This window comes from Alexandromys fortis, unplaced genomic scaffold (assembly GCF_014885135.2).
Source record: "Alexandromys fortis isolate MF-2015 unplaced genomic scaffold, M_Fortis_MF-2015_v1.1 scaffold_5, whole genome shotgun sequence".
Classification (NCBI taxonomy): domain Eukaryota; kingdom Metazoa; phylum Chordata; class Mammalia; order Rodentia; family Cricetidae; genus Alexandromys; species Alexandromys fortis.
In genome coordinates, this window is record NW_026067924.1 from 26,257,080 (window position 1) to 26,274,074 (window position 16,995).

General features: G+C 43.1%; 1 protein-coding gene across 10 annotated transcripts in view; it reads left to right on the forward strand.

Annotated features, from left to right (window-relative positions):
- Positions 1 to 4,796, forward strand: part of Zmynd11 (zinc finger MYND-type containing 11) — an 85,773-nt gene extending 80,977 nt beyond the window's left edge. For all 10 annotated transcript variants that reach the window (XM_050142300.1, XM_050142302.1, XM_050142299.1 and 7 more), the window contains 3 exons: positions 480 to 752; positions 941 to 1,126; positions 2,836 to 4,796. In XM_050142300.1, the coding sequence (XP_049998257.1) occupies positions 480 to 752; positions 941 to 1,126; positions 2,836 to 2,958 (582 nt within the window). In that variant the 3' untranslated portion in view covers positions 2,959 to 4,796. The remainder of the gene's footprint in view (positions 1 to 479; positions 753 to 940; positions 1,127 to 2,835) is intronic.
- The last annotated feature ends 12,199 nt before the right edge of the window (positions 4,797 to 16,995 follow it).

Here is a 16,995-nt window from a genome sequence, read left to right on the forward strand (position 1 = left end):
CACTTGAAAACAAGGAGACAATGGTCAAGCTTTCTTTTTGTATGATCTGAGCATGTTTTAAAATTGTAAATCTGGGTACATGCCAGACACATTCAGTGAGGTGTGATTTAGGACTCTAGCAAATCTATTGATAGTTGATAATGATTTTAAATTTTGTAAACCAAAAACTTTATTTTAAAAGTAAGATCCATTGTGTTAATATATAGTGAAATTATAATGAAATTCTTTTTAGAATCTTCTTACACTATTAATTGTTTAACTTTCTATTTACTGGTTGTGTTTGGGGAAGATGTATTTAATTGTGAAAAAATATAACAAGACACCAGCCTTACTTGCTTGTTAACAGCATTTGTATGTGTGTGTGTGTATGGTATGTGTGTATGCACACACATGCACATGTGCACACACAAACACTGAATTTTTCTCTTAACTGAGTTTGGGTGAGTTACAATGTCCTGTTTTGCTTCTAAACACTTTAGGAACCAGAGCCAGAAACGGAAGCAGTAAGTTCCAGCCAGGAAATCCCCACCATGCCTCAGCCAATTGAGAAGGTGTCAGTGTCAACCCAGACCAAGAAGTTAAGTGCCTCTTCTCCAAGAATGCTGCATCGAAGCACCCAGACGACTAGTGATGGCGTCTGTCAGAGCATGTGCCACGACAAATACACCAAAATTTTTAATGACTTTAAAGACAGGATGAAGTCAGACCACAAGCGTGAAACAGAAAGAGTGGTCCGAGAGGCGCTGGAAAAGGTGGGGCTGTGCACTGCTGGGGGGCAGAGGAGAGTGGAACAGCTTCTCGCAGGAGCGGCTGAGCCAGTATTAGTAATGCTTTCTTGCTAACATCTTTTGTGTGTACTGAAGTAGTGGGGACAGAGCCTGAGCTCAGCAGTGAGGCTTTGCTTACCTGTGTGTCCTGTCTATTGCTGTCTTCATTTCAGCTGCGTTCTGAAATGGAAGAAGAAAAAAGACAAGCGGTAAATAAAGCTGTAGCCAACGTGCAGGGTGAGATGGACAGAAAGTGTAAGCAGGTGAAGGAAAAGTGTAAGGAAGAATTTGTAGAGGAGATCAAGAAGCTAGCAACACAGCACAAGCAGCTCATTTCTCAGACCAAGAAGAAGCAGTGGGTGAGTAGTAACTGTCCCCAGCGCGGCTGGGAAGGCGGTCGGCTGTGGTGAGGTCAGCTCCAACCGAGAAGTGCAGTGCACACAGACGGGGCCCTGAAGAGTAGTTGTGACTCCAGAGCATTCAGGGGATGTCCTCGAACCCCTCCTGAGCAGAGCTGACGTTGTTGTACACAATACAGTCATCTGCAGCTTTTCGAGCAGTGGAGACGACTTTAATCTGGAGATGTCTAATGGTCTTCAAACTGAAAAACTGCACGTGTATCCCAACAAGCGATGTCCCTATTCTAGACATTTCACATTACAGTAGTTTACAGAAATTGCTTCCTTATGCTTACAGTAAGAGCATGTCACTGCTGGGCGATCGCCTTCCTTCAGCTTGACTGGAAGTGTCATTGAGTCCTGATTCTAAACCTTCCCTCCCCTTGGGATAGAGGCTCCTGCACATAGATCCCCAGAGCTCTGAGGGAACTACCTAGTGGGAACAATTCTCCCTCATGCTCCTAATTTAGTTTCAATTTAAATAATATTCTATATAGCATTTCATGATAATTTTTCCTTTTACCTAGCTTCTATTATGAAGTTTCTGTAAATATATGTAAAATTGTTATAAAGACTTAGCGAGAACGACAAGGGCATCCTGGCACATACACAGAAGCTCGGTGGGAAGAACTGGCTGAGGAGACAGGTAGACATAGGCAGGGTTAAGGTGGGCTCCAGCAGGCTGCAGCAGGCCCAGACAGCACATTGGTAGCTGTGTCTTACACAGGACACCAGGTCACTGAAGACATGATTCTCTTCACCTTCTCGGCAGCAGTGCGGCAGCAGTTGCCACTGTTGATGTAGCAAAATCACAAAACTCAAAATATTAATTTCAACAGAAAGTAAAAGCAAATACACAGTCAAGAAGAAAACTGGAAGGTTGAATTTTTAATTTGTTTGCTTTTTGGTTTTTTCAAGACAGGTTTCTCTGTAGCTTTGGAGCCTGTCCTGGAACTAGCTCTGTAGACCAGGCTGGTCTCGAACTCACAGAGATCCACCTGCCTCTGCACTCATAGGCGAGTGTTCTGGACCCTCAGTGTGTCTTGTCAGTCCATGTGCAGAATACCACTCTTATAGTCTTGTGGGTTATAAGCTCAGCGTGCTTTTTCCTGCTCATCCTCTTGGCAGGCATCTACAGCGGTGCAGCTGCTAGCTCACCAGCCCTACTTAAGATTCAAGCATGAACATTCCCTCCTTCTTCCATGTCTAACGGTCTAGCTTCAACACTAGGCACTATGAGACCCAGCTGGCCTTTGTGGAAACTTTTAGTAGCAAGAGTGACTTTTCCCTGAAAGGCAGAGCAAAGAAAGAGCTTCCTTCATAGATATGCACTGGAAGGATGTGACGTGACGGGTGGGAGACCAGAACTACAAATGCCCTTAGGGAGTCAGAGCAGGTCAAGAATGTGAGGGAAGAGCAGCTTTGGGGGGGGGGGGCAGTTGATGCTGGAGTTAGTGGACTTGAGCAAGCCTATAGAGATAGGTGGGTGCAGTGCGGGGAAGATGCCTGAGCCCTCACTGTGGGTTCCTGTCCTTCCACATAAGACACGCCAATGCACATCATGTACCTGTGGGCAAGCCTGAGCCAGAGAGCTTTGTAGGCACAGCTTTAGAAACTTAGCAGGCCCTGAGCTGTTGGCCCTGGTCTCATGTGTGCCTCCTGCCCTGCAGTGCTACAACTGTGAGGAGGAGGCCATGTACCACTGCTGCTGGAATACATCCTACTGCTCCATCAAGTGCCAACAGGAGCACTGGCACGCAGAGCACAAGCGCACCTGCCGCCGGAAGAGATGAGCCCGTCCACCACCCTCACACGCAGCGGTTTTTGTTTCCAAGAAGCCAAAATTGTTTAGAATTTGCTTCCCATTTTGCACCAGCCTTTAAACACTTTTCGTGGTGAAATTTTGCACAGTAGTTTAAATCTTTTGTTAATGCTCCTCCGGCATTTTTCGGGGGCTGAAGTAACATCAATGGAGGGTATTACTCTAAATAAATTCTAATTGAAGATTTGTTGCATTTTCAGCAAATTTTAAAACATTTTTAGGTTTTACAGAGATTTTAACCTTTAAACAACAGATCTTAAAACAACAACAACAGGTGAATACGAGTGAGTCTAACAAAGACAGAACAGAGCTGAATGTAAGAGCGGCAGACGCTTCAGAAGAAAACAGACTACCTGGCCATGACGTGGCCACACGTGACCTTGCTGAGCTGGTTTTGTGCAGCTTGCTCACTGTTCACAGGCATTGCCTGTGGCCGTGCTGGCGGCATGCGATTGAATATAGGGAACAGGGTTGACACAGCAGGGCTAGCCCTGCATATTTTTTCTTAAATATTTCCCAATTGTGTTTTCATTATTTCTTTTCAATATATAACTTTTATAACAAATTATTAGCTTTGATCTTGTAGTTTAAAATTGCAGGGAAAACTGGGGTAATCTTTTACTGAGCTGGATCTTAGAGAAAAATGAATATTTAAATTTTAAAGTTTGCACATTTCATCTTTGTCCTGACATGAGTGCTTGTAACAAAATCAGCAGCAAAAACAAAAATCAAAAACCAAAAACTACCTGTACTCAGAACGTGGAATACAGCTGAGGCATGGAGTTTCTTCACTGAACCCCCTCCCTCCCCAGGGCCACCCTAACCTTACTCCCTGTGTCTCCTCGAGTGTGAGTTAGTACTCAGAGAGAGAAAGCACTTACGTGTGACAGAAGCTGTTGTTTGTAGGGAGGGTCATTGCTACTAACGAGCTCCGTCACTGCACACAGTGACTAGTGCATGTTACTTTTCTTGTATTAAAGATGCCGTGATTTGTACAAAGTCTGTATTTTGCGGGATGTCTGGTTAAGAAACATTACCAGTAGGAATGGATCGATAGTTGAATAACATTTTTTATATATACATAGATATATAAAAGACAACCAGGAAAATTAAATTTCTTTAAAACTATCTCACAATTTGTTGTTTTTCCTCCAAGACCGATCATAGACCAAGCCAAATTCCTACTTTATCCTTTAGTTATTTTTTGAGGTTAGAGAAATAATTTGTAAATATTTATTTAGACCTTTGATATTTATTAAAGCAATTACTCACAACAGAAGTGAAAGAGTCAGGAGAAAAGCCTTTTAAAAAGTTTTCTCCGGTCCATCAGGGTCACTCTAAAGATGAAGGCTAAGGAGTCTTCTGTGAGCCTCCTCCAGCCAGCGCTGATGCTATTGCAGATGGTGGTAACACAAGTTAATTGACAAACTACTGCCCAACGGAGCACGCTCTTTTGTATAAACCACCAGTATCCCATCAACTCCACCAGGTTACGCAGTAACTGCAGTAACTTGGCACCACTGCTCCCTCCTTGCTGCCGCGTAACCATCATTACTGCTGCACTGCCCTAACCAAGGACACTTGACAGTCTTTGTTTTCAGGTTTTGAAACTTCGATCCACCCCTGTGAGAGCAAGTTATTGTGGGAATATTTTTGGTGTAAAATCATTCCAGAGTATGTACTATTTACCTGATAGCTGCATGAAAGTGAGGTTCCTGTTACTTTGGCTTCTTGTCTCTGTCGACGCGGCTGCACATTTCCAAGTTACTACAGCGTGAAACTGTGTGTTTAAAAAAAAAAAAAACAAAATTAAAAAAAGATTGTGGCCTGGTTTTGTAAAAGTTTTAGATAAAATTACAATTGATTGTTTTAGGAATCATTAAAATTTTCTGCAATCATAAAGCTATATCAAGGTGTTGAGTTAAGCCACTCTGCACATTGTAAGTATCCATCGTGGCTGTCCAGTTCTATGATGCATTCTGGCATTTTGTAAGCTGCTCTGACTAGCAATATATAGATTTCATTTACTGTGTTAACATTGGTTAATAAATGTATTTAAAAATACAACAATTCTTGTCCATAAGCTGCTTTAGTTCAGTGTTCTGTGGCAGACATAAACAGCTACACCTACAGGTCGGTCAAGAGCCATGGGCTGCTTGTAGGGACTATTAAACCAGTGTGGGCAACTGGAGCAATGGCTCAGCACTTAAGAGTACCGGCTGCTCTTGAAGAAGACCAGAGTGTGATTCCCACATGGCAGCTCACAAGCATCTGTAGCTCCAGTTCTAGGGAACCCAGTGCTCTCTTCAGATCTCTGTGGGCACCAGGCATACACATGATGCACATACTCTGAAGGTAATACATTCATACACATGAATGTAAAGGAAGAAGATTAAATGGATCCTGTTCAGCTCTTCACCTCAATATTTACCTTGGGTCATTTCTCAGAAAAAGGATGAGGTCATGTACTCATGCCAGCTCTGGAGAATGCTGAGCAGTCAGGGTCACCCTGTTCTCACTTGGGATGGCAGGTGGGTACCATTTTACCAGCCTGGGGCTTTCACACCAATGTTAACCTGTCTGCATGTAGTTTTCTGTGTGGTCTTATCACTGACATCCTGTAGTAGAATCACAGGTGGGATGATTTAGGTTTGAGCTTACTGTAGGATTCTGAAGCTTTCAACAGTCATCACAGAACATTCTAGTCACTTCATTTTTGTCTCTGTCTCTAAGCAAAAAGCTTACCTGTCCTAAAAACACACAACTTCAGATGCCTAATTCTAGACCTTAAGCATAAGAACTGTGCTCAGAAAGATTTTCAACTAAGAAATACATTAACAGGTGTGAGCCCATGAGAGTGCAGACTAAATTATAGTCTCACTGCAGCCAGCCAGGCCAGAGTTGAGGGGGTGATGTGTGCTAGGAGACAGATAAGCAACTTGCTCCTTTCCAGTGCTGAAACAAAAACCTGCAATAGACACAGCATGGAAGTACCTGTATCCTAACACATTAGAAGAAAGCTTTTTAATTAGTCTAGCAACCAGTATCCCTGGTCTGGCCACTCAAGATCAGGCAGCATAGACAGGTCAATTCAAAGTGATTTACTAATGTACCTAGATGTGTTTAACTGGTGAGCCACAGAGCTTGGTGTCAAGCTCAGGTTGGTTTGATTGCAAAGTTCATTTTTTAACCCATCTGCTGTGCCAAACTCTGGTAGAGAAACTTAATGCCCTTTTGACATTTGTCAGCAAGCTCAGCATCCCCTGAGTCATATTTGTCATTTCCCTACCTCAGCTGGCATCTTCACCCCACCCACACATTGTTCTCCCAATCCAGAGCTGCTATGCCCCTCACTAAGAGAGGGGGCACAGTAAACAGTTCTACCCGTGTCTTTGTCTGTAGTCTCCAGTTTAGAGGTGCACAGACCTGATGTCAGGAGGCCTTGGATTAGTGCACTACAAGGTCCTACTTCAGCACAGGCATCATTAACAAGTTACCAAGTGGTGCCACTCTGAGGACCACAGCTGTAGTATCAGGAAAATAGAAGTGATGGGTCCATATACCAATGTGTAAGACAAACTGCATGAAATTCTATAGGTACCTTGAGCCTAGAACTATCTTGATTTTCAGGTTAAGAATTCTTGACCCAGTCACATTAATGAAACATCAGTATCTAGAGAGACAATAGAGTCCCTGTAATCTCATCCAGACTGCTCAAAGCCACATAAATAGCTCACCAGGGGACTGCAAAGGTTGGGATCCATGGAGTGGGTCTGCAGCACAGAAGACTGAAGTTTTGTCTGCTTCTTGTGAACGTCCAGGCCATACGGAGTCTGCTGACCAGGTGTGAAAATTCACAGGTGAGTGTTATTACATTAAACTACAAACTCCATAAAGCAAAAATGCTGAGAAGGAAATAGAATGTTACCAGAACTGTACATTTTATAGTTGCCATACTGTAAAAAAAAAAAAAAAAACCCACAACCAAGTAAAATTAATGTATCTCATCAAACACTTTTGATGTTGGAAGTCCCTCGGTAATTTGCTTTTATTGGTTCATGAATAAATAAGCTGCTTTGGCCTGTGACAGGACAGAGCAGAGCTAGATGCAAAACCTAAACTGAATGCTGGGAGAAAGAAGGTATAGTCAGTGAGAAGCCGTGTAGCCGCCAGGGGAGACAGACTTGCCCTGGAACTTTACTGGTAAACCATGAGCCTCGTGGTAAAATATGAAATAATTGAAATGGGTTAATTTGAGATATAAGAGCTAGTTAGAAATACTCCTAAGCTATTGGTCAAACAGTATTGCAATTAATATGGTGTGGGAGTTCCTTCTATGTGTTGTTTTTATTGGTTAATGAATAAAGACCTGCTTTGAGCCTATGGCAAGGGCAGAACAGAACTAGGCAGGAAAAGCTAGGCTGTATGTTGGGAGAAAGAGGGCGGAGTCAAAGAGATGCCATGGAGCCACTGCCAGAGTCAAACATGCCAAAACTTTGCCAGCAAGCCACTGCCATGTGTCAATACACAGATTAATGGAGATGGGTTAAATTAAAATGTAAGAGCTAGCCAATAAAAAGCTATAGCTAATGATTTAATTAATACAGTTTCTGTGTGATTATTTCAGGGCTAAGCTAGCCAGGCAGCCGGGAACCAGCGAAAGGCTCTCTCCTCCAACATTAGTACAGATTTCTGGGTGATTATTTCAGAAATCTGGACAGCTGGGAGACAAACAGTACCTTCCGCCAACACTGTTTAATTTGTAAGTAATGTAAAATTATGGTTATTACTTTGAGACAGGGTCTCTCTCACATATTGCTGACTGGCCACAAACTATGTAGCCAAGACTGACCTTGAACTTATGATCTTTTAGGCTTGTACCTCCAGAATGCTGAGAAAATAGGCATGGACCACCACATCTGCCTTGTGGTTCTGAGGATGGAACCCAGGGCTTTGTGCCTGCTAGCCAAGCTCTCTAATATAAAAATTATGTCATTTGCATTCTTCGTTTGTATCAAGCTTTCAAAATCTAGTATTTTATTACTTTCCCCATGTCTTTATCGAGACTAAACACACTATCCAATGTGACCAGTGACTTCCTTTGTCATAGATAAGTACCTGTCCTATCAGTAACTAACTATGGCATTCACCAGCATACATGTGTCAGAATACCTAGGAGATACAGAAAAATAAAATTTAATTCTTGCCAGAATTAGAACATCCTTGAGGCTCTTTTGCAGTCTCAAATCTGAGAGTTTAGAAATTGTCTGGTCACATTCTAAAGAGAAGTGAGATCCCGTCAGAAATCCTTTAATGTGATAAGGATTAACCTTGAGGATGGGGTAGGCAAGGCAAAATTTTACCTGCGTCCTCTATGGAAGACCTGCATGAAAATGAACATTGCCCATTCTCATGGGGCCTCACAGAAATCCCCACACTCAAAGATGTGTTGATGTGGAACAGCAGGCGAGTGTGGGAAGGGGCTGGTGATGGGAGCTGGCAGAAGAAAGGAGCTTTTGGGAAAAGATCAAGATTGTCAGTAGAGGATGTTTCTTCTTGGGGATCGTTCTCAAGGGAGTTTCATTCTCCTGTTTCTAAGAGGAAAGGGGCGATGAGAGCATTCTTTGCACCCAGCCCCAATGCAGAACTAGTGTCTCAAATGGTGTACTTGGCTGCTCTTTGGGGGAAATGTTAAGTGAAACAGTCCAGAGGAAGACAGCACTGATCTGACATGGGTGAGATTCTAAGGCAGTCAAGGGCAAAGATTCAGAGAGTACCTTGTCTGGCAGGAATCGGGGATGGGAGTTGCTAGGGAATGGCCAGCAGCATCCAGTCATGAAAGATGAGAGATCCAGAGACCAACAGCCACACTAGCTCCTGACAGTACTCATTTGGTGGACCTCACACCTGTCCTTACCAACCAAGGACAAAGAAAACACAGAATGAATGCGAAAGCCCTCAAAAATAACCTCCCACTGAGAGGCCAGGCCACACCCACTAGGACTGCGTTCAGCCATCAATCACCCTCCACAATCTCACCCCCAGACTCCAGGGTACAGGACTTCTACATGTCCCGTGTCTTCCTATACACAGCAACATTCTCATCTAATTGCTATGAGAAAATTCTCAACAAATCAACTTAAAGAAGGAAGGAATTATTTTGTATTTTGGCTCACCAGTCAAGGTTCAAGTCCATCATGACACAGGAGGCACATGGGTAGAAGTGTGGGGTTTCTGGCCATGTATCTGCAGCTGAAAGGCAATGAAGGGCCAATGCCTGTCCCTATAAATACCCTCTAAAGCAATAAACAAAGTCCAATTGACAATGAAGATTAGCAATCACATCTGCACACCTAGAATGAAAATCTAGCAACAGTTGTTAGATTCCTTTAGCAATCTACTATGCTGAATGTATGTGAATGTGGTGTGTTCACCCACACTGTGATCAGAGAATTTGCAGTGCTTGCATTCGGAGATGGAGGGAGGAGGAGAGATACTGTGAGGCAGCATGATGCCAGTGACTGCAAGTAATTAAAGCATGGGAACCAAAACACAGATAGAGGACAACCAATAGACAAGATAGACTCTAAACAGTACTGTAAAGGATGAAAAAAAAAACAGGTAGAGGCCTCACCCACTGCTGGCAAGAATGTAAAATAAGGACTTGGGAGATGACTCAGTTGGCCAAGTGCTTTCCGTTAAAGTATGAGGACCTGGGTTTAATCTCCAGAACCCATGCATAAAAGGCCATAACTCCAGTGCTGGGGAGGTGGGGATTGGTGGATTCTGGGAGCTTTCATGGAGCCTTGTTTACTTGCAAAGTCCAGCCAGAGAGAGACCTTGTTTTTTTTTTTTAAAAAAAGAAGGGAGATATTTACATTTATCATTATCTACCTAAGTATATAATTTTATATGACAGATGTATATATGTATATAATCAATCTCATATGCGCGCGCGCGCGCGCGTGTGTGTGTGTGTGTGTGTGTGTGTGTGTGTGAAAAAGAGAGAAGGAAAAAGTGGACAATGCCTGAGGTATGACACCCAAGACTGTCCTTAGGCCATATATATGTCCTTAGGGCACAAGCACATGCACACAACACACACACAGGGAGAGGGGAGAGGGGGGGGGGGAGAGAGAGAGAGAGAGAGAGAGAGAGAGAGAGAGAGAGAGAGAGAGAATGTAAAAGCAGGCAGTTACTTCAGGAAGTAACTACACAGTGTGACCACATGTCCAGCCATTTTGCTTCTGGGTATGTATACCTCAGAGAATGGAAAGCATAGCTGCTACGAACTGTGTGCATGCCCACGGTGGTGTCACTCCTCAAAGTTACAGAGTGTCCCAGATGCCCATTGAAATGCAGTGCACACTCTGCAATGGGTCGAAAACGCAAGTGCTGCATCAAGAATAAACACAAGAACATTCTCCTGTGGCAAGAGTCACAGAAGCTCACTTGTTGCATGACTCTGTTTTTAGGACATTTCCAGAATAAGCAAATCTGTAGAAAAAGAAAGTACATGGTGCGAGGAGGGAATGAGAGGAGGCAAGTGTGGGAGGCTGTGACTGTGAGTAGGAAAAGCATCTCATCTCTTACTGGAGAGACAATCATTCGGAAACATGTTTGTGATGATGGCTACTGTCTCTAGGATGTGCAATAAGATATGTAAATTCAGGTTTTGTATGGGTCTGATATGTGACTTTTATTTCGAAAGACTATTTAACTAAAAGCATTCTTAATCATTACTTAGAAAGTTGTTCTACAGGAATCTGTCAAAGCAGAACAAGTATTCAGGCTAAGCCTGTTCCACAGTGGCTCCTTGTCATATTGAAGTGGACATAGGTACATGTTTAAAGGTACTTTTAAGACAACACAAAGTAAACTGTTCAGCAAGTTTATTAATTTAGTTTAGTACACTGAATGTACTGTATGTCAGGTCCTGACATGCCTTGTCTGAGGGCAGAGACAAGAAGCATTGATGTCTCAAGCACCCACCAGTGTTGATATTTTAGGCATGATTTTAGCCTTTGATTATACAGTGGCTTGATTAGAGCTACAAAAGGAAGGCAGTGATGAGTGGGAATGAGGAAGAGCAGAGATTTGAGGATTCTGTTTTAAACACTGTGCTTGCCTAGCATGAGCGAGACCAGCATTTAATCACTAGTCACCAAAACCCACACATGGAGGCACACACCTGGAGTCATCAGTGAGGAGATGGAGGCAGAGTACCAGAAAATCAAGATTACCCTCAGCTCTACAGCCTGAACCACATGAGACCTTGATTTTTAAAGGCTGGCATTTGAAAAATGATGCAAAAGCATAAAGAATGCAAAATAGGACCTTATGATGTATCTCTGGGTAAAGTTTTCCACAGCAGCACAAAGTGGAGAGAACTATTCTCAACTTCATACACAGAGGAGTCAATTCTCCAATTAATAGAGTTTGGAACCATGGAGAAGCAAAGGTCTCATCAATGACATCTGAGAAGACGATACAACCACATGTTTAAAAATAAATGCAGAAACATCATTTAGCTCAGTGATGGATAAACAAGATTTACAACTGGCTCAGGGACTCTTGAAGCCTCTACATACACCAAGAACAGAATTCTAAAATGAAATTATAAATGGGTGAACTCAGTCTATCACTAAGCAATAACCAATATATCCATACAAAACAGTTTGCTTCCCACAGGCTGAAGTAGACCAGAGATAGTAAGAGGCATAGATAACCTGGTGACTGAAGACAGGGCAGCAGTAGTCCTCATCACCCACTGAAAAGCCAATCCCCTGCACACACTGCTCTTGTAGAGGGCCTGAGCTTGGTTAATAGTACAATGTTGTTTACATACACAATCATCCTTACATTAATAAAAGTGCAAATTAAAGATCACCAATTGCATTTCTCATATACCCATACTGGTGGAAATTAAAAACAAAAGAATAGTTTTTGAGGGGGTTTTGGTGGTTTTTGCTTGTCTGTTTTAAGTGTTGGTGTAGATGAAATGTGAAACATGCTTTGATTTTCATGTATGGAAACCCATCAAGCACATGTGCTTACCACACTGGAAATGAACAATGTGATGTCATAGCAAAAGTAAGACGTTCAAAATTGCAGGCTGCCTAAAAAGATTTGGTGTCACCAATAGGGACTATAAAGCATCCAGACAATATCATATTTTATTGTGTTTGCTGTGGTACCAGCCCAGGGTTTCATGTGTGCTAGGTAAGTGATCTACCGAGATAATCTGTAAAGAAACCAAGGTGTAAAACGGAGTACATACAATAATCTGTTGGGTTAAGGGGAGGGATGGTTTGTATTCACGAACACTGGAATGACAAACCAGAGTTAATACAGTTAATCGAGATACAAAGTTCTCCATGACTGCTTCAGAGTTGCCACATTTGAACCAAGTGACTCAATTCCTATGGAATTTTATTCTTTGTACAAAATTTTCTGCCTGTCCCCTAGTAGCCCACATGTCCACACTGAGCTGTTGACCACACCAAGTAATGGAGACATATTTGTTTCCCTCTTCAACTATGTCATTTCTATTCTAAAGGTCTCTCTCTCTCTCTACATATACATACTGCAAATGATGTGTTTGCCCTAGTTAACTTTGAATCTTAGCAAGACTTAGTGGCCTTGGTGTTTGTGAACCCTCCCCTGATCTACCTGAGGAGACCTCAAGGAGGAAACACACCTCCACCTACCCCCACTACTCTGAGACAAGACCAACCACCTGACCACAGGGAACACTAAACTGAACTGGTTGGCTGCTCTTTGTTTCCCCTTCCTATATAATCTGCATGCTGAAGACAACTTAGAATACAGGGTAATAATCAATGTCCTCTTAGATCAGGGATCTCTGAGATAGCTGCCTGAGGACCCATTTGGGGTTTATCAGGCAGCACTAACCCATATGCTCTTCGAACCCCTCTCACCTCTTGTGAAGGACTTTGAACAGTAAGAATTCCCTGTGCATTATCAAACTGGCCTACAGTCCTTACTCATAGAATGCCAAGGAGCCACTGAAACACAGGACAGAGCCTGAGTTTGTGTCTTTAAGGCAGCTGGAAAGACAACCTGGAAAACCAGAGGGATGCCTTCAAAGTGACCTTCAGTCACATCTAAGGAAGTCTTTTTGTAGAAACCTGTCCCTAAGTCAGCCTTTACAAAAGTGCACAAAGCTTCCTAATGCCCGAATGTTTGATGCAAACTTCAGACAGGTCAGATGGAGGGCTTCATTATCCGCATTGCAGAGGATTACAGGGGGCTTCTCAACAGCATCCTTGATTCACTTTAAACACTGATGGAGTGAGAAATGAAGTATGATGAACTACTGAGCAGAAATGAAGACAGAGCAGTTCTGAGGGGGATCTACTGTTATCAGGAAACTTGAGGCCAGGCTTATCCTCTTTATGCACCACAGTCCTGCACTTCTAACTGAAGACACAAGAGCTATCAGGTACATCAGAGGACTTGGTGATGCTGTACCAATCAGGACCTGCGCTATCATTCAGGTCCCCCTCTCCAGGACCACCTTTCATGCATCTTTACACATACACTTAGCTAGACCCCACACAATACACGGGGAGCCTTCAGGTATTCTATGCATTAACCTGAAGAAACACAAATATCATGTCATGGCTTGATTGGTTAGGTCAAGTGCTTTTTAGGAAAGTTTAAGATGCTACATTAGATCCACAGCACCAACAAACAGAGTCAGGCACAGCCAGGTGTATCTATAAATCCCAGCATTGGGCTGGCAGAGACGGGAAGGTCCCCCAGAAAAAAAGACACTGTAATTCAAAAAATAAGGTGAATGATTGAGTAAGACCACTAACGTCAACCTCTGCTCCCACACAGATTAATAAATACATGTCCTCTCTGTTCATCCCCGTGCTCTCCGGGTGTTTCTATCACCAGTGTGCATAGCTTCCCCACCTTGAACATACTGAAACTCTTCAGAGCTAGGGATCTGTGAAGAACAGCATTTCTGAGCTGTTCCAGATATACTGAAAAAGGGTCAAGTTGTGGACTTGACCCCTCAGCAGGCCCGGATGGTAACTCAAAGTACATTCACTAGACCTAGAGCTAAGAACTTTATTTTTTAACAGTCTCATGTAGCACAGGCTAGCCTTGAAATTACTAGGTAGCCAAGGATGACCTTGAACTTCTGCTCCTCCTGCTTCTACCTCCAGTGTCTGGATTACAGACATGCACTGATGTGTCAGAAGCATTTGAATAATGAACCCTGGGTCAGGAAAATATTGGGTACACTGAAGTCATACTGGCCACAGGGAAGGGGTGATGGAGTACAGGAGAGGAGGCTTCATACAGAAATGCTGGCCTGGTCACAGGAGAAGCATCTTTGTTCCCAGGTTCCTTGGAGTCCCATGGATATTTAAGTCATGATTCTAGTTTAACAATCAGGAATGTCAAATTTTCCCTTGGGCTTGGCTATAGCTGTCTATAGCTTCTATTCTCTACCTCTTGTCACTAAAATTGTGGTATAATTTTTCACATCAGTAGCAGGAAATAGGTTAAGAGAGTGAGACAAGCTGTCAGTGGTGGCACAGCCTCTAATCCCAGCACTAGGGAGACAGAGGCAGGCAGATCTTTCTGAGTTGGAGGCCAGCCTGGTCTATATAGTTAGTTCCAGGACAGCTAGGGCTATGCAGGGAAACCCTGTCTCAAAAAGAACTAAAGAGAGTAAGCCATCATTTTGATACATTTGGTTAGATGAACTCAGGGAATCTTGTACGTGGTGGGCAAAGAGATCTTCCCCAGAAAATAATCTGTTTAGCTGTGGAAGGACAGAGACTGGAAACAGGAAGAACAGAGACTTCCCTCATTGCTCATAGCTTGGTCTTGAGTCTGGGGATGCTTTCTTCACATCTCCAGCAACAATCAGTGTATGTGGGGTGTGGTGTCTAAGTATGTGTTGACTGAACACCCAAATGAGGCAGAACTTGAATCAAACATTTTCATTCCTTCCTCCTTTCAGTTTACACAACTTTACCATCCCATGGGTCATTTGATGACTCCCCTTGGGAGATACCTGAATGGGTACATTTCTCTCACACACAGTGGAATGCAAAGCTGAAAGAGTTTATGTCTCCTCCCATCCTAGCTATGTAACCAGGCTTCCTGGGGTATGTGATTGCCTGCCTCTCCATTCTTAGACTGCCTCTAGGATAAACATCTCAGCAATTTCACACAGGCAATCACCATCAGGTCTCTGAGGCAGCTGGAGGAGCCTGACCCCTTTATATCTCTACTGCTTCTACGTGGAAAGCCAGTCTGAGTGAAAATGAGCTAGCCATTATCTAGCAGAGGTCAGATGCAAGGTCATTTAGTCCTATTTCAAGGGAAAAAGTCAAGATGAAGTGTACTGTGGGAAACAGAGTTGAGATATGACACAAGTCCTCAGTCCAGCCAGATGAGCTGGCCTTGCCCATCACAGAGAGACAGCATTACAGTATAATGACAGCCCCCACAATCATTGAGCCAGATAGCCAAAACATTTGCTGAAAGAAAAAACATATTGGTTATATGTTCCCTGGTTTTTGTTCACATAACCAACACGAGAGCTCAATAGCCAGTGTGAGGCAGCCAGAGTAGACCCACCTTTGCTCCAAGGAAATGAGAGTGCTGACATCTCCACAGACGTTCTGATGCTGCAATATAACCCAAGGACCTTGGGAAAGGTCAGAGGATTCCACCAAGACATTCTAGCGTAAGATAGAAAAAATGTTTAGTATATGGCATGGATCAGGAATCAAGAGGCCTATATACAGAAGAAGCAAGCTACCGTGAATACCACAGTCCATGTGGTAGCTAAGGAATGCTTCTCTGTACTCCAGAACTTCTCCCATAGACCTCCACCCCACTATTTCCATGTAAATAGACCATTGGATCTCAACATACTGAGACATCACCAGGGATTCCTGGAATGGAATAATTGGCCAGTAACCAAAGTGCTACAGAACATGCTCAAGACTGCAGCCTTGACCTAGAGGACAGAGCATGCAGGGCACCACACTAAAACATGCTATATATACACACATATATACATATACATAAGTACATATGCTAGATCTGAAGCAGCTTCCATTGGTACAGTTCTCATGGTTACCTGGTTTCTATTAGCAGGGTTGCCATCTGAGAAATCTGGGTCTCTGTAGAAGTACCCCTTTCTTGCAAGATTCTTTCACCTTGATGCTCAAAGTAGCATGAGCATTTGTCATACCTGATACAACCTGGACATAGGCAAGTAGAACTTCAACACAAAGGCTTTAGATTAACCTGGTGCTCTGCACAGATGCACCTACATTCTGATCTTCTGATCCTGTGAATAAGCTCTGACCTCTGAGTGAAAGCTAGACGTCCATCTGAGGACACATTCATCTTAATTTGTGAGACAGGATCTCTTCTTGGCCTGGACTCAAAGTGTAGTGAGCCTCAGGTGTCCTTCTACTTCCCAGTGCTGGACTCAAAAACACATGTCAACATGCCCTTCTTTAACATTATTGTGTGTATGATGTATATAGAGAAGGTGTACCATGGTGTGCCTCTGGAGGCTAGAGAACAACTTTGTGGAACTGGTTCTTTCCTTCCATTTGTATGTGAGTTCCAGGGATCAAACTCATGTTGCCAGGGTGTGTGGCAACTGCTTAACCAGCTAAGCATTTTCCCTAGCCCCATGCTGACCTTTTTATAATCATCAGGCTAAAAAGCAAGTAGCTAGTTAAGGTTTTCCCAAGCCAAAACTCTTAAGACCCCTACGACCTTGAACAAAAGATAGAACCTTTGGTTATTAAACAAAGACAGTTTGAATTAAGAGAGAATAGGCAACCAGTGTCTATCCAGACATGCCAAGTTCCCCTATGACACAGCAAATAGAAGGGTTTACACACAGGTCACATGCTTACTGTCTGTCCCAAAGAGGTACCAATAATCTGTACACTTGCAGCAAAATGTGAACAAATATATTCAGATATATTTA